Source organism: Melanostigma gelatinosum (genome assembly GCF_949748355.1).
Source record: "Melanostigma gelatinosum genome assembly, chromosome: 3".
Lineage (NCBI taxonomy): Eukaryota > Metazoa > Chordata > Actinopteri > Perciformes > Zoarcidae > Melanostigma > Melanostigma gelatinosum.
Window position 1 is genome coordinate 17,298,909 of NC_136636.1, and position 21,905 is coordinate 17,320,813.

A 21,905-nucleotide genomic window follows, 5' to 3' on the forward strand; every position below is an offset into this window, starting at 1 on the left:
GAGGGAGGCTAAGCAGACGCTGCAGAGATTCCAGGAAGCCCATGAAGGCCAGATGGACGAACAGAGAGCAGAGACCAGCAAGATCTTGGCAGTTCTGAAAAAGACTGCAGATCAGTTAGAAGCTGAGCATCTCAATTGTTTGGAACTGGCATCCTGCAATGCACACCTGCAAAAAACCTGCAGGGACCTCGATCATGCCCAGCTGAAGAACCTAGCTACTCTTCAAACATTGGAAGAGGAAACTACACAGATGTCCAAAAGAAACCGGGCGTCCCAAGCCAAGCTGGAGGAGCAGAGAGCGGAGACAAACGGGCTCAAAGTAGCCCGGAAAAAGTCAGAAGATATGTTCCAAAATGAGCGTCTTCTTTGGCAGCAGGAGAAGTCCCTCCTTCAGGCCACCGAAGAAGATCTTCAGAGCCAGATCAAGAACAAGCAGAAGAAGAAGAAGACATGGTTCAAACTCTTCTAATGCCCGGCTCCCCTACTGTCAAAACATCAGACAGTAAAACACTGATGCACATATACACACACACACACGTCTTCTTTGGCAGCAGAAGAAGTGATTTCTTCAGGCCACCAAAGAAGATCTTCAGAGCCAGATCAAGAACAAGCAGAAGAAGAAGAAGACATGGTTCAAACTCTTCTAATGCCCGGCTCCCCTACTGTCAAAACATCAGACAGTAAAACACTGATGCACATATACACACACACACACACACACACACACTTCTACCCTATCTACACACATACTTCTACCCTATCCCCACCCCCCCCTCCCCCCCGCACACACACACACACACACAGACACACATAGGCACACACTGATACTCCTCCGTGAATCGCCACCTTAACGTGGTGGAGGAGTTTGCGTGGCTCAGTGATCCTGGGAGCTATATGTTGTCCGGGGACCCTGGTAGGGTCTCCCAAGGCAAACAGGTCTCAGGGGAGAGCCCAGACTAAGAGCGGTTCAAAAATTATGAATAGCAGCCCACAGACTTCAGCCACCTCGGCCGGACCAGGGAAACCGGGGCACTCTCCCGGAGCCAGACCCAGGAGGGGAGCTCGTCAGCGGTGGCCGGGCCTTCGCCCATGGGGCTCAGCTTGAAGAAACAACATGGAGCAGCGACCCTGTGGACCCATCAGCCTCAGGGACAAGCATCTAAGCTTGTCCCTGAGGCTGATGGGTAAGCTTGTCCATGTGCTACAAGTTACACATTTATCTTTAATATCAAATGTATTATTGTTAGATGAATTAAGTGTCCAGTGCCATACAGTTTGTTTTGTCCAGTTTGACATCATATTCTTGTCATGTTCAATTTGAACATAGTTGAAGGAAATGATTTTAATAAAAGAGTTGAATTATTAATTGACACTTATATTCGTTCATTTTTCCACTAAATGTCCAATGACATCAGCACATTCATTATTCCAGTGTTATAGTTGTGGGTAATTATTAAAGCATATTTTATTACCTACAAATAGACACCAAGATCATTCAAATCGGGGAAATACAAAGTTTTATTAAGAAAACAAATTTCCGGGAGGCCCAATTAGCGGCCATCTTGGATTTTTGAATGGCCAATCAGGCAGGTTTAACCAGATACCTCTGCAGAACAACTCCACCAAATTTCATGCTTGTATCATAAATTGTACGATTAATCTACTGTCTGCCCCACTACATAAAACATTACACGATCATTTATATCAGTATTTTAAGAGGATTTATATTTTTATATATATATATATATATATATATGTGGTTTCATATAGTTTCATTTCTTTGCCATATTTTAAGGATCATGAGAAATCATTACATTCATAAATTCAAAGATAAACATTCAATCTGGTATCCATAGTAACGATGCCATGGAGGACTCCATGGATAGAATTCGTGATGACATCATCAGAATAGAAATCATCAGAATAGAATAGTCAAAATAAACCAGGCGTCCCAAGCCCAGCTGGAGGAGCAGAGAGCTGGGTGACTGATTGTGCACCATCTGCAACAGGTTGCCTTCAAAAATGTGCGAACTATGACCCCATGTTTGTCCTGGCTCTTTTGTACGCATGGCTAAACGTTGGTGTGAACACGGGAATGGTGATCCTTCTGTGGTCATCCCTGGTGCTCGAGTGTTTGCCCTCCTCAATACCAGCCGGGAGGTTTAAGAAACAACCGGGCCATTAGTTTTATCCCACACCCTCCTGGTGACATTCCAAGGTATAGGTTGAAGGCCAAAAACATACCAAAATATAATTACACAACACTGCATGGCAACCTCCATCCATCATTCCCTATCCTCACCATCCTTCATGGCTGCACAAGGTCATGGTGTAGAAAGATAATCCACACCGATGGAAGTGGTCAAAGCCAACCCTACTAGGGATGCAGGATGTTTATCATGGGGAGATTAAGCTGTCAGCTATAATTATAGATCCTTTTCCATTTCAGATACTTTGTTAGTCGTAGCCCACCAGCACTTCAATAATAATATCTACACTGACCACAAGCATCAGAGAGCCACAGCGAAAGATGCAAACCCAGCCTTAAAAACAACAACTGTGTCTTTGCCTTCTACTGTACTCTATTTTGCTATCATCCCTCAGGTTTAACTCGTCACTAAAACTGTGTCGTTTGTGTTGCTGAACTGCATTTAAACTCCATTATTTTGTGAATGCAGGGGATGAAGAGAAGCTACTCCAATCCTGTACAGATCTCTCTCCCTCATTTCATGGATAAGCAAAAGCTACGGGACACTACAAGCCATAAACAACCTGGCTATTAAAATAGGACATTTTAAAATGGTAAATTGTGAGGCGGGCTAAATTTTCTTAATACTTTCTACTCACTGTCAAAAACCTCAAAATTTGGCATTTACGTCACGAGGCTGAATAAGAGTGATAAATGACTCATTCATTTGATTCACTTTCTTCATGATTTTTGAGGACGCAAGAAGGGGAAGTCACTTCATTAGGAAAGACTTGTTCCTTTTTTGATTCAGTTCCCGTAGATATTATAAATACACGACAACAATATTATATATGAAAACAGAATCTGTATTGTGCCCTACTTACATAGATTACAATCTAAATAAATAGAGAGAGAGAGAGCGAGACCGAGAGAGAGAGAGAAGGTTTCACAAATCATTGCATTTTCTTTCAAATACATGTGCCAAAATATAGACTTTTCCTTTTCCTAAAGTACCTTCCCTCCACTGTGCGGTACACTTATAGGAGTGGGTATTCTTTGCCTTGCACGTGTTTGCCTTTCCAAACCAGCTCTGACCATCAAGGGAAACCTCTGTTGTCATTCGATTGTGGACATTTCAGAGAGGCGTGTGTTCGATTACATTCTACATCTGGTTTATGTAACAGTTTGAGGTAACTGGCACAGACAGAACGGAAGTAATGAACATTTGCTGTGGAAGAACATAAAGGCATCCTCATTAATGTTCAAACAATATCATTAAGGAATCTTCTTGTTAGCATCTGATCATATTTGGGTGTGGCCTGCATCTCATTAGGCAATAGCTATACTAAGCTGTATGTGAAAGTCCAGGAATATTGTGTCTGTTTATTAACATAAACAAGATGAAGTTCTCACCCTTGAGCTTCAGCGCCTTTCAGTCTATGCTCTTCAGTGATCGTCTTTGAGTTTCCTTTTCCCAGTTGTTGTTATCATCCCTCTGTGTTCTTTCTGTCCTCACAGTGTTTGAGAGAAGTGTACAGAAGAGGAATGTTGAGTCAGATTTAGGAGGAGTTCTCGACACCCATTTCCTCTCAAGCTTCCCTGCATGCCCTCCCCCTTAAATTCGTGGTCTGGACCAACTCCGCACCAAGAATAACATTCCTCCAGACCTGCATAAGTACAGAACATTTCCCCAAAAGCTGTACTACTGATGTCCAATCTGCATTAAAGTTTGGAAAAAGCATGATGTCAGACTCTAGTGAAGGACAACTAGAATCACACATTTGAAACACAATTGTCACAACTGTAACGGTGCTAGATGTGTGAGCTGGCAATTATTACATCATGTATTATTAAAGCCACACAGAGCTGCACATGTACTCATACTATTGCGCCTGCTATGCAGCTTGGCATTAAGACCACAGCAGTATTTTCAGAGTGAGGTGATTGAAAGGCAGGAAGTAAGGGCGGGGTTGTGCCCACTTTTGACTGTAAATGTGCAGGAAATCTCAGACCACCCAAGACACAACACACAGTAATTAATCCTAAATGTAAAGGGAGGGGAATTTATCTCCCCAAGAAACTCCCAGCTAATGCTGTTTGTTCTTCATATTCATTGCAATTACAGATTTAGTGTAGCAGTAATATTTCTTGAATTAACCAATACGCTGTGGTGGACCAAGTAGTCAGATCCTTTACTTTAGTAAAAGCAGCAATACCACACTGTCACATTCCCCATTAGAAAGAACAGTCCAGCATTCAAACTGTTACTCAAGTGCAATTAGTTAAAAGTATGTACAAATAGTAGGAAAAAATGGCCACTGAGTGAAATACTATTATACATTTTATCAAGGGGTATTATGAATGCTGCATAAATGAGCAGGCAGCATTTCATTGTTGCAGCCATCAAGGTGGTCCTGAAACATAATAATCAGTTATATATACAGTATGTTGCGTAGTTTAATTTGTGACAAGGCATAATCACAAGTTTTGTACATAAAATCTTCCTTTTTAAAGTAGTCTTTTTTTTAAATCTCAATTGCAGTGGAGTGGAAATACAATGTAGAAATGGAAATACTCAAGTTAAGTACCTCAAATTTAGAAAAGGACTTTACCAAAAGCATTACATTCCACCACTGCCAGTGGAAGTATCCCATAATTGTACTCACTAAGATTTATGAAACGGAGTCTTACACAAAGCATTGTTTCTACTGAGGTTTAATTTAAACTATTCACAACGATAACGATCCTTCAAGACTCCTTCAGGGACCCACGGAAAACGCAAGATCACAGTGCTGTACTGTTACTAACAGAACGTCGCACCATCACTTATTCCCACCACAGACCATGAAACGTCGCTGTACATTCCTTCAACATCTGCCCGCATCACGTGTCCACACTTTGTCTCGGGTTTTGACGTGAAAGTTTTGAGTATTTAACCCCAAAGTGTGCGGGAGTAACGTTTGCGTGAGTGCGTCACTGTTTGTCATGGACCGTTATTACCGTCGGACAACGGGGAGAGACTCGAATGTTTACGTCGCACGGGGAGCTCCGTGAGGGCTGATGTTCGGTGTGAAGAGTTTATGTCGGACTTTAAAAAAAAAAAGAAAAAAAAAAGACAATAATAATTAATGCTGACAAGTGATTGCAAACGGTCGAAAGTTGGATCAAAATGGATCAACCAGAGGTAACGTTGCCTAACGCATTCTACGTTGTCTTCGTATAGCGTCAGTTTATATCTAGCGAGATAAAACCGAGTACAACTTTAACGACAGACTAACGTTAGAATGCGTGATGCAATCACACTAACGCAATTTAGTTCACACTGCAACGTTATCACGCAACCGTATCGTCAGTTTGTTCCAGCTCCCTTGTTTACACTAAGTGAAGATTGTTATGCTGCTCCATTCCATCAAATGGAAATCCAAAAATGTCTTGTGCATCCTGTATCACATATTCTCCTATTCATTTTCCTCCTGATACAGTTTGCATCTTTACTATAATTTGTAATGCAGATCTGCTGGTTTTCCTGAAAGTGTGGGTGCAGAGCATGATTACAATAACTGAGCTCGCAGGGGTTAAAGTAAACACACGAAACAAAGTGGGGTCATTTCTTGTTTTGTTTTATTATTCAGTTATTCCAAGTTTCAGACCACCACAGATAAACATGGAAGAGGCTGTTCATGGCAATGCCAGCTGTCTTCACAGAGAAAGAGACAGCTGTTCCCAAAATGTGCAAATAACTTCAGCCACAGCCAAGAGAAGTGTCACATGTCTCACTCTAGTTCAGAGCAGGGGAGCCTTCATTCATAGATTATTTTGAGAAGCCTCTTGTCATTTTGAGATGTAGGTTAACATGTAAGTATGATAAACACAAGGTTAACAATCACCTAATCGTATCCTAAAACATTGTTTAGCCTATGTATTTTAATCATACATATTATCATCTTCAGCTTCCCATTACAGGAAGTGAACTGAAGTTGGAAGGTGAGATTAAAACAATCCATCTCAATGATATCGTATCAACACAGTAAAATGACATAATGCCAACGTCATTACAATGAGAGACTGGCGATGTAAATCAGTTTCTCCTCCAACAGTGCAGATAACAATGCAAGTAGCCCTTTCTAAGTATGAGATATGGTGGGTTGTCTGTGACCATGTCCACCACATGTCCCCCATACCATCCCTAGAAGGAGCTGGAGCAGATGGCCACATGGTTCAGCGAGGAGGGACTCGCTCCTGACTCCCCGAAGGAGGCTCAGCTGTGTTTGCTATGGAGTGCCCTCCAGCGCACAAGGAGCCGTCTTAACAGTGTGACATGGAACTTGGACACCCAGCGCTCACAACACTTAGCAGAGATGGCAGAGGTAAGTCATCACTGAATTACCAGTGACGTCACCATTTTGTCAAGAAGAGAAAGAATAGCTGAGCGTCTGTGTCGGCCTTCTGTCTCGTCTGTAAGGTACGCAAGTCCCTGGAGCAGATCCGAATCTTCACAGAGCACAAAGATGTTTTGACTCAGGAGGTACAAGATGAAAACGATCAGCTCAAGGACCAGCTGGGACGCGTAATATCCCTTCAAGGTTGGACATTTTTACCTGTACACTACCTACAAATAAGAATAATCCAACAGCAAGAGCAGTAGATACATCATTAAAACGTCTGGATTTGCATCTGCACGATGACAAAAATAGTCTCTTCAAATTGTTGTATTTTCTCCCAATAGCTTAACAGTATATATTTTGAGAAGAACATGCAGGTATTTTGTCTCATACACTGAAGGCTCTCTTCTTTTTAATGTATCATTTGCAAGTTATTTTTGGCAACAAAAGCCATGTTAGCTGTCCCATCTTGTTGGACAATTTGATAAGACATATCATACCTGTAGTTGATGGAGTGGTTAACCAAATGTACATTTTCCAAACCAACTGTCATGGTGCGTGAGGATGGGGCAGCAAGGAATAAGACCCAAATGCAGACAATAGGGCAGACAAGAGCAGCTCAAGGTACATACGTTTACTGGCCTGGGTAGAAAGTCTGAACAGGTGTAACTGAGACAGGTAACAGGAAGGGGGCAGACAGGCACATAACCAGAGTCTGGTTCGAGAGACATGTTGCAGGCTTCAAGGGCTGGAAATCAGCAGCACAACTCTGACAATCTGGTGGGGGAATGAGTGGAAAAGGGCTGGTTATATACTGCAGGGCTGATGAGTGAAAGTGGAAACAGGTGATCAGGCGACTGTGACATGTGGGAAAGTCGGAAGGCATCTGGTGGATGGATGTGGAATGGCAATGCAGGGGGAAGTGGGAATGTGGCAGACCCCAGATACCCCCCGGTCCACATTTTCAGATCATATTATATGTATATCTTACTCTGTCAATATCCTCTGTTGTGATAGATTCCCAGATAAGTGAGGTGGCTAAGATGCTATACCAGCAGGGTCTCACAGAGTTGATTCACAGCAACCCCAGTGAGCAGGTGGCCTACCTCCTGGTGGAGAGAGCCTCCCTGCTTGAGTCGAGTGAGGATCCTAACAATCTGACGGGTGATGGAAACACAGCCAGCCTGCTGGGGACTGAAGCCCAGGCATTGAATAGCAACGCAAACCAGGTTAGAGGAATATATGTTTTTGTCTTCTTCATTTAAAAGGGCATGCTGTACACATACCGGGCAAAGACTTACTCTGCGATCTAATGTTGTTCCACAGTCTTCCCACAAGGGGGCACCACGTCACGGCCAGAGCCCATGGAAGAGACTCTTTGGACTCCACAAAGCTTCACAGAGCAAACACACTTGTATTCCTGTACGTCTGTTTATCTACAGTAATATTTCTGCATCCCATACTAACAAACACTAAAAACTGCACTCAGGTCAGTTGCAAAATCAGGGACAATAAACCACAGTGACTTCATTTTGTGTATCCCGACGTGCACGCTTGAATATGAGGATCTCTTTTGCATGTTTTCCATTAAAAACTTCTGTTCAGCAGCATCCACATTAACTGCAACCTTTTGTTTTTGTTCCAGTGTTATTAAGCTCTGTTACCAGCTCACGCTACGGAACTTTGCATGGCAGAAGATATTCAAGATACTACACCACTGATGCATCTTGATTCAGTGCACTCCTCAAGGTCTCTTGTCTGTTTTTACATGCATTTATGAACACTTCTTTTTTTTTATTTTTATTAATTGGTTCTCTTCATTGTAGGGCAATCACTTCACTGTTGCTCAGGTGCTCTTTCCCTCTCTCTTTAGATTGAGGCCAGGCATTTGGCTGGCCAGACAAGCAGCGTTGAGAGGGAATGTTCCCGTCTGGAGCGGGACCTGGAGGAGGCCTCCCGCCGGCTGGCCATGGCCCACAATGAGATCCGGCGTTTGACTGATGAGCTGGAGTCTGCTCATTTGACCCAAAGAGCTTATGGTGGGAGATATGTATCAGCTACTTCGAAGCAGACTGTGTTTTTTTCACCATGATAAAACACAGTCTGCTTCTAACTCGCTCATAAAGTTAAGTCAAGTTTCCCAACACTGCTAGGAAACAAAACATCACTAACTTTCAGCATAATCCTTTCTATATACTGTATATTACCAGCATTCAGAAGTTATTTTACCATCATACAATATCCAAACAGACTCTGAACTTAAACTGAAGTTACCACCAACTTCCACTGCTCTGAACTGAAGAGGAAACTCTGGCAGCAACTTTGAGTTTATTCTAACGTCTGTGCTTCTTAGAACCTGAGCTGCAGGCAGCACAGCAGGAGGTAGATGAACTCCGGCAGGAAGTACAAAAACTGAAGAGCTATGGTAAGAATTATTTTTCATGTGTATTCTTTAGTCTGTTTCCAAAGAATTGCCAGATGTTACCGAGCTTATATTGGGTGTAAAAGGCAGACAGGATACAAGCTACAATCCACCACACAGCTCAGATGAATCTATTCCGTATACTTACTCACACAGGCTGGAGATTATCCCAGCATGCACTGGGTGAGAGGCAAGGAACACACTGGACATGTCACCAGTCTATTACACACGTAAACAAACACAGTCACACTCGTATTCCCACCGCTAAGACAGTTTACTCTTTCAATTTCACTCAACCTGCAGGGGCCAGATGTATAAAATATGTGTACGCACAAAACACACGCATACTCCTTTGCCCTACACATAACTGATATTTATTTAGGATGTCAGTAGTTTCGTCATTTTGTGTCAGGCTTGTGCATGTGCAAATGCCACACAGAAATGCCAACCTGACTGAGCCACCTCGCTGCCCTAGATCTGAGACTCACTACAATATTTACATTTTTTGTTAAATCATATAAAAAAGTGCCCAAAAAAACCCAACCTAAATGATCAAAGTTTGTATTTTCAGTATGCAAAATGTTAGAATACTCACAAGCGAGCAGCATTTCACAGCCAAGAATGCGTGATAACAGTGAAATTATTAACATGTATTATTTATAATCAGATAAGTGCATCATCTGACTTTACTTCAAAAGAAATAGTGGAACTGAGAAAGGCCAAAGAGCTGAACGATCGCCTGGACCTTGAGATCAGAGCCTTGAGGAGCCGGGTACGCACCCTGGATGCTGAGAAAAGTTCTCTGCAGCAGATGGTAAGATAGATGCTGGGATAAGGTACTTTATCAGTAACACTTTATCAGTAAACATTATTTTCCACACTTTTTTGCAGCACACACTTTCGACTTTCCGTAAGAGAATAAGCAAGCATTGATAGTTCTAGTAGGAACCACACACTTCACTCTCATTGATGCTCTCAGCTGGTAAGTCGTTATTAATTGTACGAGGGTGGAAGAAGGTCCTAATTTTGCCCTCAGTTGTGCAGACTAAGGCAGTTATTTCACTCTACTTTATTTCAAACTGTGGGCCCATATTAAAATTGGAGCTAAATCCCACTTTTTGGAGAGTGTGTGTGTTCTGCATGTTGTAAAGCTCGCTAAACCTGAACAAAGTGCATCGTTAAGTACGGTTTCCCTTTTCTAAGGTATAATGTTCATGACTCTAATTCTGGCAACATTGATGTCTCAAACAGTTGTGCATTTGCCCTGTACATTTGTGGGAATAATAAATAATAAAATAATAATAAAAGCACTCTACAGATAATAACTAAGCCAATGGACTGTTAGTGTTTACATTCACATTCATTCTGTTTACATTCACATTCATTCTGTTCGCTGAGACTTGTGTTTGTATAGCACAGCATCTATTCAATGTGTATGGTGTGGAAATACAGATCAATGACCATTGACCATTGATGTGTACCAATGGTTTTCCTGTTTGCTCAACCAACAGACGGGAACCATTGTACATTAATTGGCATTCATTTTGACAATTAAATCATCTTCTTTCAAGCAAAAAGAACCAAAATTTCACTGGCTCCAGCTTCTCAGATGTGAAGATTTGTTAATTTTTGTTGACAATATAGTAAACTGAGCACATTTAGATATAAAGATAACAGGCTCTGTAAATGACCAAAGAAATATTTTTTTTTATTTAATCCAACAGTACCTCCGCAGCCCACTAGATGACGCTCTGAGGCCCACCAGTGGGTCCTGTGGTAGAGAACAGCTGTTGTAGCTGATGCTATGCTGATAGCTCAATGATTACTTGATTGGCTGAGGAAATGGATCAGCAGATGATTCTGTAATGACAATGAGTTGCAGCCCTACTGTACTGTGTATGCGTTTGTCTCAGGTGGTGTCTCTGCAGGAGCAGCCGCAGCTCCACACTGAGCAGGTTCAGGCCAACGGGGCCACAGAGCTGGCCGGAGTAAGCCTCACTGTGGAAACAAATATCTGTTTTAGCTGTTCAAAAGCTACAGTATGCTCTGTATGCACTTCTCTTTTTCTTTTTTTTTGTCAGCACGACCATTAAAAGTCTTTAAAACCCCTACACTCAGCCTCACTCACTTTCATATTTTTTCCCAGGTTTTTTCTCTGCAGAGGGAGGTGGAGCGGCTGGAGTCAGCCCTGCAGGAGCAGCAGCAGCAGACTGAACAGGTTCAGGCCAACAAGTTAGTTAAAGTAAGTGCTACCACACAAACCCCTGAGCATTACATCTGACACTGAAACAGCTGCAGATCTTTATCATTATCACCCGTATTTGCCTTTCATTTAATGAAGAGATACCCCTTTGATGTAGGAGGCAGTACACAAACTGTAGTTGGTGTCTTATTTCTAGTAAATCACCAGTAGGACCTCTTGTTCCTCAAAGGCCTTCAAAATGACTCACCTGTTACTTTGTGCATGTTTGTGTTGAAAAAGTACCTTCCTATTTCTGCAGACATTTACAAGAGGAGCTCACTGCTCAGACAAGATGCCTTTTGTCAAAAGAGGAAACTGAGTACACAGAAACAGGGTCTGAAAACAAACTAATGCAAATTATGATGGATTGTTACACTGTATGAGTGTCAAACAATTGTTTTACAACACACACACCCATTGGAAGCTTTGTTGCCTGTAATGTAATCAAATGTAAAATCTCCCGTCAGTCAAACCTGTACTACTTCAATCTGCGGAACGTTTCTCAGGTGGTGTCTCTGCAGAGGGAGGTGGAGCGGCTGGAGTCAGCCCTGCAGGAGCAGCAGCTCCTCACTGAGCAGGATCAAGCCAACCTGGTTAATGAGTTAGCTACAGTATGCTTGCCTGTACACATTCTTGAGCATTACATAAGATTTCACTGCTATCAGCAACTCAAACTGACTCCAACTGGATTTTGTGTCAAAGATCAAAGGTTAATCTTCATGCGCATGGATCGCTGCGCAAAGAAGTTGAGCTGAACAGGCTTGAATGACTGACCTGGCCTTATTCTTGTCAAACACAGTGTCAACGCCATTGGTATTAACAAGTGTGACTCATGGAATGAAGTTGGAGTCAATACATGCGTGAATATTGATCTTGTTGTGTCTCCAGTCCCAGACAACCAAATTGATTCAGAGCGATGAGATCTGCAGAGATTTACAAAATAAACTCAGCGCTCAGTCGGCATGCCTTTTGAAAGCAGAGTCAGAAGTGAGTGATTCACAATATCAAGACATGGACTACAATGGCCTTTGTTCCTATTACATGATGTCAAAACCTCTTATCCTTTCAGGTGCATTCCCTCAAGCAGCAGCTGGATACTTCCCATTATGACCTGGATAACCTCATAGCTACCATCTATACCAAAGAAAACAATGTTCAGGATGAAAAGTAGGCGATTCTACCCCCACACACCATCCAGCAGCTGCTGTATGGGCACACTAACTCTCAATGTTGCAGTAACACATGGGTTAGTGAAGGTTTGTGTGTGTGTTTGAAGGCTGTGGAAGGAAAACGGGCAACATTTTGAAAACGCTCACTGTCAGCTGAAAGATGATAAAGAGCTACAGACACAACTACAGCTGCTGCAGAACAACGACAACACACTGCGTAAGGTAATTTGTTATACATTTGACTATATTGGAGAACTGGTAATTTATCAGGACTCTGGTTGCGTATTATAAGTTCCATTAGAGGACTTATGTCTCAACAGGATTTGGAAAAACTTGTCCACGCATTTATCTTCAGCAGACTGGACTACTGTAACGGTGTGTTTACAGGTCTCTGTAAAAAGTCTGTCAGAAAGCTGCAGCTGATTCAGAACGCTGCAGCTCGAGTCCTCACTAAGACCAGGAGGGTGGATCACATCACTCCAGTTCTGAGGTCTTTGCACTGGCTTCCTGTCCAACAAAGAATTGACTTTAAAGTCCTGCTGTTGGTTTACAAAGCACTGAATGGTTTAGGGCCAAAATACATCTCTGATCTGCTGCTACCTTATGAACCATCCCGACCCCTCAGGTCGTCTGGGACCGGTCTACTATCTGTTCCCAGAGTCAGAACTAAACATGGAGAAGCAGCGTTCAGTTTTTCTGCTCCACATATCTGGAACAAAGTCCCAGAAAGCTGCAGGTCTGCTGAGACCCTCAGCTCATTTAAATCAAGATTGAAGACCTTTCTGTTTGCTGCTGCCTTTAATTGAACCACATTCAATTAATATATTAATCAATTTCCTGCATTTCTGCATTTTACTACTGCATTTTATTTCTTACACTGTTCTTAATTGCTGTTAAATCTCCTTTTATTTTGCCTTATGTTTTGATGCTTTTAATGGTTTTAAAAGGACTGCACAATATATCGCCATTTCCTCCGGGACCGAGTTCGTGCAAGGCGTACACTATAAAACGCAGATCGGCAGAGATCTTTTCCAGACGTGGTTTGTGTGCGAGTAATTGCAGAATGGCGGCAGTGTATGGTTGATTGCGTGCAGCGTAATGTCTCAGGGAGACATCAATTATTGTTTCAATGTATGTTTTAAATCTCCTTTACTTTTTACGACTGAATTTTATTTCTTACACTGTTTCTTTAATTGTTTTTAAATCTCCTTTTCTTTTGCCTTGTGTTTTGATGCTTTTAATGGTTTTATGTGAAGCACTTTGAATTACCTTGTTGTTGAAATGTGCTATACAAATAAACTTGCCTTGCCTTGCCATTCATTGTGTGACTGTTGGCCAGTACTAAAGGGCAGAAACCGTTGCCAACCACTTAAAAAGCTAAAGAAAAGCTGTAAATTCATTTCAATGTGCCAGCTTGAGTTGCTAATTGATGACGTGCATTGTACATGCACGTGACGGTTCATTCCTATCCTTGCTGATGTCTGTATTTTGGATCGCAGGAGTGTCCTGATTATCAAGAAGCAGTAAAGACTCTGTTGGCCACCCAAGACGAGTGTGAGACACTCAAGAGGGAGACCTGTGAAACCCTGAAATGCCTCGACAAAGAGCGGAGGTAACTAAATAAAAAACACAATTTAAAGCTTGATGAAACTGTAATATTTTATTTATCCAATAATATTTGTACGCGTGAACGAACAACAATTTTGACACTGGTGACAATGTCCCTTCATAGCACAATATGATGATAATATATGTTGCGTGGCTTTCTTTTGCCACGGTTAAATCGTCATTTAATATAATGAATAGAAGTAATGTGTTACTTTGGTCCATCTTCTTACAGTAAATACCATGAAGTGATGGAAAAGCACAAGGCAAAACTGTGTCGAGCCAAACAGAAATGTGATGAGGAAACAACATGGCGTGATGAGAAGATAAAGAACCTGGAGCGGCAGCTGTCATTGAGTTCCCATTCGTTATCGAAGGTAAATCTAGAGCTTTGTCCTACTTCACACAAAATAAACTATGTTCGAGGTGGGGCTCCTGGATTTTTGTGATATGTTCCGGCAGTATTGTTGTATCTCATATTTTATGGTTTCAAATTGAATCAATCACTAATTCCAATTGTTTTTCTTTTCCAGGAAAAAGAGCTTACCACAAGTATTACTGTGGAAAATGAGAAACTACTTGTTGAGAGGAGAAGGCTACTACAACAGCTAAATGAGGAGGAGCACAACAAGAAAGACAGTAATCTAACAGCCTCTTTGTCCAAATGCAGGTACTTAACTCAAACAGCCAACACTTAGCTGTATGATTCCAAAGAGTCCACACATCATGTTCAGTGGATTACTGCAGATTTACCAAATGTGTGATCACTGACAAAGAAGAGGCGTTTGTATTGATCTCAAGGGTGGACTTTCTAGAGATGGAAAACAAGAAACTAGGAAACAAAATACTCCGCATGTCCAATCAGCTAGCTGTCCTGGAACGCACCCTGCAATCACTCCACTTTGCTGAGGTACGGGGCACAGCCAAGTCTCCTTTATCTTTAACCATAATAATATGTTATACAAATAACATGCTCACAGTGATAATGCTAACATGTCGGTTATTGTTTAGCAGGTGTAACGTAGACCATGTTCACCAATTTAATTTAGCCTGTTAGCATGATTGTTTATGTGTATATGTGACAGTTCATTATTTACGTTGTAGAAAGTGTAGGACCGTATGAGTGTTACTTCTGTCCACTCGCTTTTTGGGACATCAAATATTAATTTAGTTTATTTATAATCAGCTGTATATGTTTACTGTTCATTCAATTTGTAATTCTTGAGTTTTTTTTTTGTTATTTGTAACATGTTTAAAATAAATCTAACTTTCGGTGATTAGCACTAAAGACAAAGTACAGCTTGGTCTGATTGTTTTCAAGTTTGGTCGTAAACCAAAAGGATTGTAAACATTTTGACCAGATGAAAAGCCAACCAACATCACCATTCCAAGGGCCATGCAGCTAAAACAAAAAATGGAGACACAACTTTTCAATTCATGTTTTTTTGTAATTTACAAAGCTAGTTATTTTACATCCAAATGTACTCGCATATAAATAAAGAACATAGTAATTCAAACAAAGTATAATTTCAATGACTGGTTGTATTTGAATATCACCAAAGCCAATCACCACACATCATCAGAGACAAACGTGTTTTGTCACCGTGACCCAACATTGCCTTGAATGAAGTGACACAAGATCACTTTTTGAAAGATAAGAGTGATGTGGGAGACAAACATGCGCTGTTAAAAAACGTGTGGCGAGGCAGTGATGGGGCAAGCAGAGTATTTATTTTGGTCATTACAGATGACAGGTACATGACAAATATTTACGGCCAAGTTTATTTTTACCTTTTTCTTTAAGTCATTCTAGGTTTTGTTTTTTTCAGAATTTGCAAATAAAGTTTTAGCAATCATAAGTTACAAAAGGTTGAGAATCTCTGATTTACTGTATATTATTGACTGTGGTCATTGTAAGACAACTTTTTATTGTTATTAGGAACTGAAGAAAACATCTGATCGTATGCAGGACACATTGGACAAAACTCAGAGAAAGCAGACAGATGTGACTTCCTCCCGTCACCGTTTCATCTCTGGGCCTCTTTCTCGATCAGAGACGAGCTACCTGAATCTAACCTCCGCTCAGAGACACTCAGACCCCTCGACTCCCCCGGCTGCCCTCAGCAACTCAGACAGTACGTCTTCCTAAGATGTACCGTCTCTCTGCAACATGAATATACTGTACAGAAATATGTAAATAAATTCAGTTGATAAACCAAATACCAGAAGAATGTCCCTTTCTCTGTCTTTGTCTTTTCATTTGGTTTCATTTTTAAGTTAACAAAATTATTTAACTCCAGATCTGAGTGACAACAGCCCTCATGTAACAACTGTTGAATATTCTCAAAAAAATGTATCCATTTCTTGTAACTATTCAAAATCTAGACTTCAAACTTTCCTAAAGGCCCGGAACCTGATCTGACTATTTACAACACATGTATTCCATAACCCACACAACCTACGCAGACCTATAGCAGTTTCCATCTTGAACTTTGTCTTCACACGTGTTTTTTCCTTTGCACGAATGATAAGGAGCTGTTTTGCACAGCACTCTGGGGCCAGGGGTGATTGAGAAACCACAGTACACACCGTAGCAGCTGTTCATTCTAAACTCGCCTTAAGAGCTACAGCTCTGCCGCATTAAATTAAATGTACTTTTATTATGTTTTATTATGTTTATTATTATGCTTTGGGATAATATATTTCTTCTTACAAGTGTTATTACCACGTTTTTCAAGTAAATCTCCAAAAAAAACAAAGTAGTTTTCCGACAGAAACGTACCTCATATAGCAGTAAATGTGTCCCAACCTGCCAAAAATACCACTCACACGATAAATCAGCTTAAAAAGTTGTTGTTTACCAGAGAGCACTGCAATGCCCTGCACCAGTGTTTCCTATTAATTACCAAAGTCCATTGTCTTGTACTGCTACAGTTTCATAATGAACCAAAAATATTAACACTTCTCAACAGGTGGGCTGTTTGGCCCGTTTCAAAAAGTATATTCAAGGCTTACATCATTGGATTACAATTACTGATGCATTAATGTCCTCATCATTTCAATGCTGCAGCTTGTAAAAGGTGGAGCTGCTTTAACTACCGTACTTTATATACTCAATAGGCTGTATACAGTACTTGAGTAGCCTAAATGTATTTCGTTACATTCCACCCCTGCTAGAACAAGAGCACAAAGTTCCTCATAGATCTAGCCGCTAAATGTTGCTCTCAAAGTGCACCAGATTGATGCATCCAACTTCAAAAACGTACAAAATCTTTTCCAGAGACCGGTATGAAGCAGTCTACATCGTGCATGACAATTTGAGAAAACAAAAAACCCCTTGACTGTAGTTACTCATAACACTGCAACTTCAGGGCCAATAAGTTTTCATCAAAAAAAAAAAAAAAAAAAGAAGTGATTTGGGAAAGCGAGATAATTCACAAACTGACTAACACAACTGATCAACTAGCACAGACTGACATTAATATGTAATCACGATAAATATATATTGACAATGAAGCACTGGCAGCATTTGCTTAGATTTACCGAGGCGGCAGCAGGCGGTCAGTGAAAGTAGTCGTCACTCCATTAGAAAATCCACACTTGCAGAAGTTTAACTAAATATAAAGAGCCAGGGAGCACGGCAACCTGAGAGCGTCGTGTTTGTGATATAGTTCTCACACCCTTTACTAAATATAGGAGTCAATTTTGCACATTACTTCCAAAACACACTAAGGTGTGCGAAGTGCATTATAATATTTTGGCGCCCACAGTACTCGGGCGACTTTTATGTCACTCCTGTAGCCGATACTGGTGTCCCAGCAGTACTCCGGAGAGAGCACCCTGCTCGGCTTGTGAAGCCACATGTACTTGTTGAGATGGCTCTCGTCGTGCCACAGGGCCTCCACGTTATTCTGTTTATCCTCCATGATGCCCTGATAGCAGGCCTCAGTCAACGCTTGTACGTTCTTCCATGAGCCTCCAAAGATGGCAGCGTGGTAGTAAAAATCCCCAGTTTGCATGTACGCCTTCGACTTTGGGTTGCGGTCGTACGTAAAGAAACTCTTCGGAATGCGGTAGTAGTGGGCGTGGAGCAGAGCCACAGAATCTCCCAGAGCCTCCGAGCCAAATCTGCCAGTGAACACCTGATCCACGTCGAAGCAAAATACATGCGTGCAGCGGTGGCGAATGTCCGACTTGATGACATCTGATATGGTTTTCATTCGCATCATAGAGATGTCCTGCCACCTGGATTTCCTCTCCACTTTGATAACCTTTATGCTTCGATGAGGAGCGAGCTTGATGTCTGCCACCTTCTCTGGCACATCCGTAAATATGTAATACGTCACGGGCAAACCCAACATAAAGTGACGCTCCGATGAGTTCAGGAAGGTCCCCAGGTAGGCGTCCAGGTACCTTTGATGGGAGGGGAGACGAGGACAACGGCATGTTCCAACAAACGAAATAGCAATTGGCAGACCAGGATTTATTCAGGTGTGATGACAGTTTATCCAAACAGTTGTTACAGAATTCATGCGGAAACAAACCTGCCGACAGCAAACACCGTTAGAGCCACAGAGGATCCTTCCGTCTTGTGCACCTGGTCATAAAGGTCAGGGTCAAACATTCCTTCCCAGATGATGGGAGCTTTCCAAGATGTACATGTTTGCACTTTAGACCTGGACCTGAAATACAGGGTGAAGCTTGAGTCTTTTTTCTCTCTTTTTTTGTAGTTTGCAATATTATGATGAAAATAAATACATTGACTTTAAAAATGTGTTTGGTGGGATCGCTGATTCTCTCATTTCATTCCACATATTTCTCTGTTCTGAACTCCCTTCTTCACAAACATGCAGCTCAGCATAGCAGTTTATGTCGAGACCTATTTCCTATTTGAAAACGATTTGAAAACGATTTGAAACGTATTTTGTAATACGTCAAACACAAACATAATCAGGGAGAAAATACGTTAATGGTCAAACGTAATTGAGAATGCATTTTAGTTTCGGGAGAACGTCATTTTTAGGATACAGGGTTGTTTATCTCACATGCAAAATCCACGAAAGAAACTGCAATTCATCATGTTCTTTCAGTTGTAATTTGCATCGCTTAAACCTGAACATATGCATACAAGGCCACCCGAGCTCACCCAACCAAAACAATAGACGTTATCATGTCAAAAGATATTTTCATGTCTGGCTTCCTGTAACCAAAACACTTCATACACAGCAACTATTGTACCAGAGCGCTGAAAACATGTCGTCTCCCAACAAGAATGGTTTCTTTAGGACTGTGGTTACGACGAAAGGAACAAAGGAAACTAACAAGCAGCAGCTTCTCCATTCACTTCGTTTCACTTTTTGCATTCCAACATTTCATTACAATCAAGGAAATCTCTCATCTTTAGAACATGGATTATGCCAGTTTCAAGAAGCCTGCGTCAGTATGATTTATTTTCCTAAAAGTAAAAGTAATTCTAGTAAAAACAATTTCACTCATTGGCTTCTTTAATTCCTTTTTCTAATTTTCTACATTTAAAAAAATGTTCTTGCGTAATCTGTGGTCGAAGTAAAACATGTATATTCTCGGCCTTCTGTGCAACTTTAGTTGTTAGAGTCCTGTGACCAAGTACATTTCACTCCATAGCTCTTAATTTGCTGTATTGCCCTAGTTTGATTTATTCATATTATATATTAATAATTATATTGCATTCACATTGGGAAGGGTAACCTGATATTTTTTCAGTACACCTTATCAACCACATCGGCCTTTAATAAATCTAAAGTTGAAGGCTGCAGTTATTATACTATTGATCATTTTGTCTTTAAAATGTCCCGACACCAAAGGTGACACAACCTAGGAACATTCAGTTTACTTTAGAATGGTAATAATTAACAGTTAGTTCATTATAAAGATAGTTGCTCATTATGTTTCTGCCGATCTACTAATCAATTGATCGACTGATCCTCTCATGGGAAATCTTATTTCTAGTGCTTTCAGTGGTGAATAAACAGTAGATTCATGACTACCTGTGCAGCCAAAACGTAAGGTTTTAATAATCTTACCAAAGGTTGAGGCTGGTGTCCACACTGTTGTCAAGAACCAGCATCTTTGCACTTTCCAAAGAGCATTTGTCCATAGGTAGTAGGCATACTAAAAGTCTGATACCAAAACGATAAGCAAAGTTAAACAATGTTATGTTTGCATAGCTGATCTAGTAGAGTATGTGGTGTTTTTTAAATTGAAATACAGACTCACCTCAACGATAGAGATATTATGTAGAGAACACTGAACGTGATAGGGATGCAGAGCACACATTTCAAAACAGCCTTCGTCTTCTGAACATGTCTACAGGAATAAAAGCCACAGACCGATTAAACGCTGAATCACAATTCAGAAAATGCAAAACTGTGTGACACAATGGCCAAAACAACAACGTTCATTTTTAAAAGATGTTAGATACCCCATGGTTGAAAAACGCTTCCAAGCTCAGTAGACCATGAACTCTCTTGTAAAAGAAAGTGAAGGCAGCAGGTTCATGGATGAGAGAAAGGAGAAGGGGCCGTTAAACCTTTTCAAAATGATTATACCTGCAAGCTCATTGGTTCAAATCAGCCAACCTAAGTACGGCTGCACTATCCTTTGACATTTTTTCATATGGTTATGATACCAGAGTTTTGATTCCAAAATTATACTTTAATGTATTTATATATGCATGTGTGTGTATGTGTGTGTGTGTGTGTGCGTGTGTGTGTGTGTGTGTGTGGCTACCCTGGGCTTTTGTCTTCCGTGGGTTTAATCCTGGATGTGTCTCATAAAGACTAAACAATGTATCATACCATTATAAACTCTTAAGAATCTCTGGCTGAGTTACAAGAGTTAATTATTATTTGTTGCCGTTTCCGGAAGTAGCATCCAACAATCAGACTAAAACATTCTCATAAAGTCCTTGCAAATTAACCGACATGAACTGAACACGTTTAATGAAGTAAACCAACATATATTGTCCACTGAACACAAAATACTACATTTTCTAAGTAATTTTAAAAAAAATTTAAAAAAGTGTTGATACCTTACCATGAGTCGCTGTCACGCGCATACATCCATAAATCGTCCAAAAATATTTACAGGACAATTCAACCTGAATGTTGTGTCCCTCACGACGTGGCACACTGCACAGCACCGTTGTGTGACCTCAGGTGGAAAGTGGAAAGGTGCTCTCTGTACAAAAGGTAGACGTCTTGCGTACGGTAAATGCACTCCGCCTTAACGTCACACAGGTGTGTCCTTTGGACAACCTGGCCGCTCCACAGTCATTCTCTAGGATTGTTAATGCGCCCACAGACACCCGAGATTTATGTATCTTTGTGTTTGCAGAAGTGCCGAAGTGCCGAGTGTCGAAGTCGGCCTTGATACAAAGGGGCAGGACCGGGTGGATGTGAATCTGTCAACAACTAAATAAAAAGGGAAACACTCAGATTGTAAATTATTAAGAGATACTCCAGTTTAAAATGGCACCGAGACAAAAACAACCCTTAATTCCGACCCACATAATTGACTGTTAACACACATGAGAAGCAAAACGGTGTGGACGCACGACATGAACTGTGTGAGCTCAGGAGGACAGAACTCCTCGTCAGATTAATAAACGGTTCTGTTTTTTGAAATGTATGGCTCCATTACGTAACGTCCTCTACACATGACTGCCACAAACTAAACACGCCCATCCGGTGGCTTGCGTTGTCATTATTCATCACATGGTTGTGACAACATCGGAGTGGTGATAATTCTCATCATGAGTTCAGATAGATAGATACTTAGATACTCATTTCATTTCATTTCATAATCTTTTTCTGTGAATGATTACACAAATGAATGACACAAAACTGCAGAATCAGAA

The 21,905-nt window shown here is 41.0% G+C and overlaps 3 protein-coding genes across 6 annotated transcripts in view; 1 reads left to right on the top strand and 2 right to left on the bottom strand.

The window, feature by feature from the left end:
* LOC306775188 (epithelial membrane protein 3-like) overlaps window positions 1–3,724 on the bottom strand; it is a 9,840-nt gene extending 6,116 nt beyond the window's left edge. For both annotated transcript variants that reach the window (XR_013771863.1, XM_079265483.1), the window contains exon 1: window positions 3,602–3,724. The gene's annotated coding sequence lies outside the window, so the exon portion shown is untranslated. The remainder of the gene's footprint in view (window positions 1–3,601) is intronic.
* Window positions 3,725–5,182: 1,458 nt separating this feature from the next.
* Window positions 5,183–16,205, top strand: LOC306775829 (uncharacterized protein). Of its 3 annotated transcripts, none has more exons than XM_079266362.1 (17): window positions 5,183–5,372; window positions 6,379–6,555; window positions 6,651–6,771; window positions 7,588–7,799; window positions 7,897–7,992; window positions 8,444–8,609; window positions 8,924–8,995; window positions 9,691–9,806; window positions 11,139–11,234; window positions 12,123–12,221; window positions 12,304–12,401; window positions 12,511–12,625; window positions 13,903–14,015; window positions 14,244–14,385; window positions 14,542–14,678; window positions 14,810–14,918; window positions 15,948–16,205. In XM_079266362.1, exons 1-17 carry the CDS (start codon window positions 5,358–5,360, stop codon window positions 16,155–16,157), a joined length of 2,094 nt encoding a protein of 697 aa, XP_079122488.1. In that variant the 5' UTR covers window positions 5,183–5,357; the 3' UTR covers window positions 16,158–16,205. The 3 variants fall into 3 exon arrangements, with proteins under 3 accessions (XP_079122488.1, XP_079122489.1, XP_079122490.1); XM_079266363.1 differs by having other exon boundaries at window positions 15,978–16,205; XM_079266364.1 differs by lacking the exon at window positions 14,810–14,918 and having other exon boundaries at window positions 15,948–16,084.
* Window positions 16,206–17,736: 1,531 nt separating this feature from the next.
* On the bottom strand, window positions 17,737–20,473 carry LOC306775661 (N-acetyllactosaminide alpha-1,3-galactosyltransferase-like; the record flags this gene model as incomplete). Its single annotated transcript, XM_079266120.1, has 5 exons — window positions 17,737–18,421; window positions 18,553–18,690; window positions 20,071–20,166; window positions 20,264–20,353; window positions 20,469–20,473. 5 exons carry the CDS (start codon window positions 20,471–20,473, stop codon window positions 17,737–17,739), a joined length of 1,014 nt encoding a protein of 337 aa, XP_079122246.1.
* Between the last annotated feature and the right edge of the window lie 1,432 nt (window positions 20,474–21,905).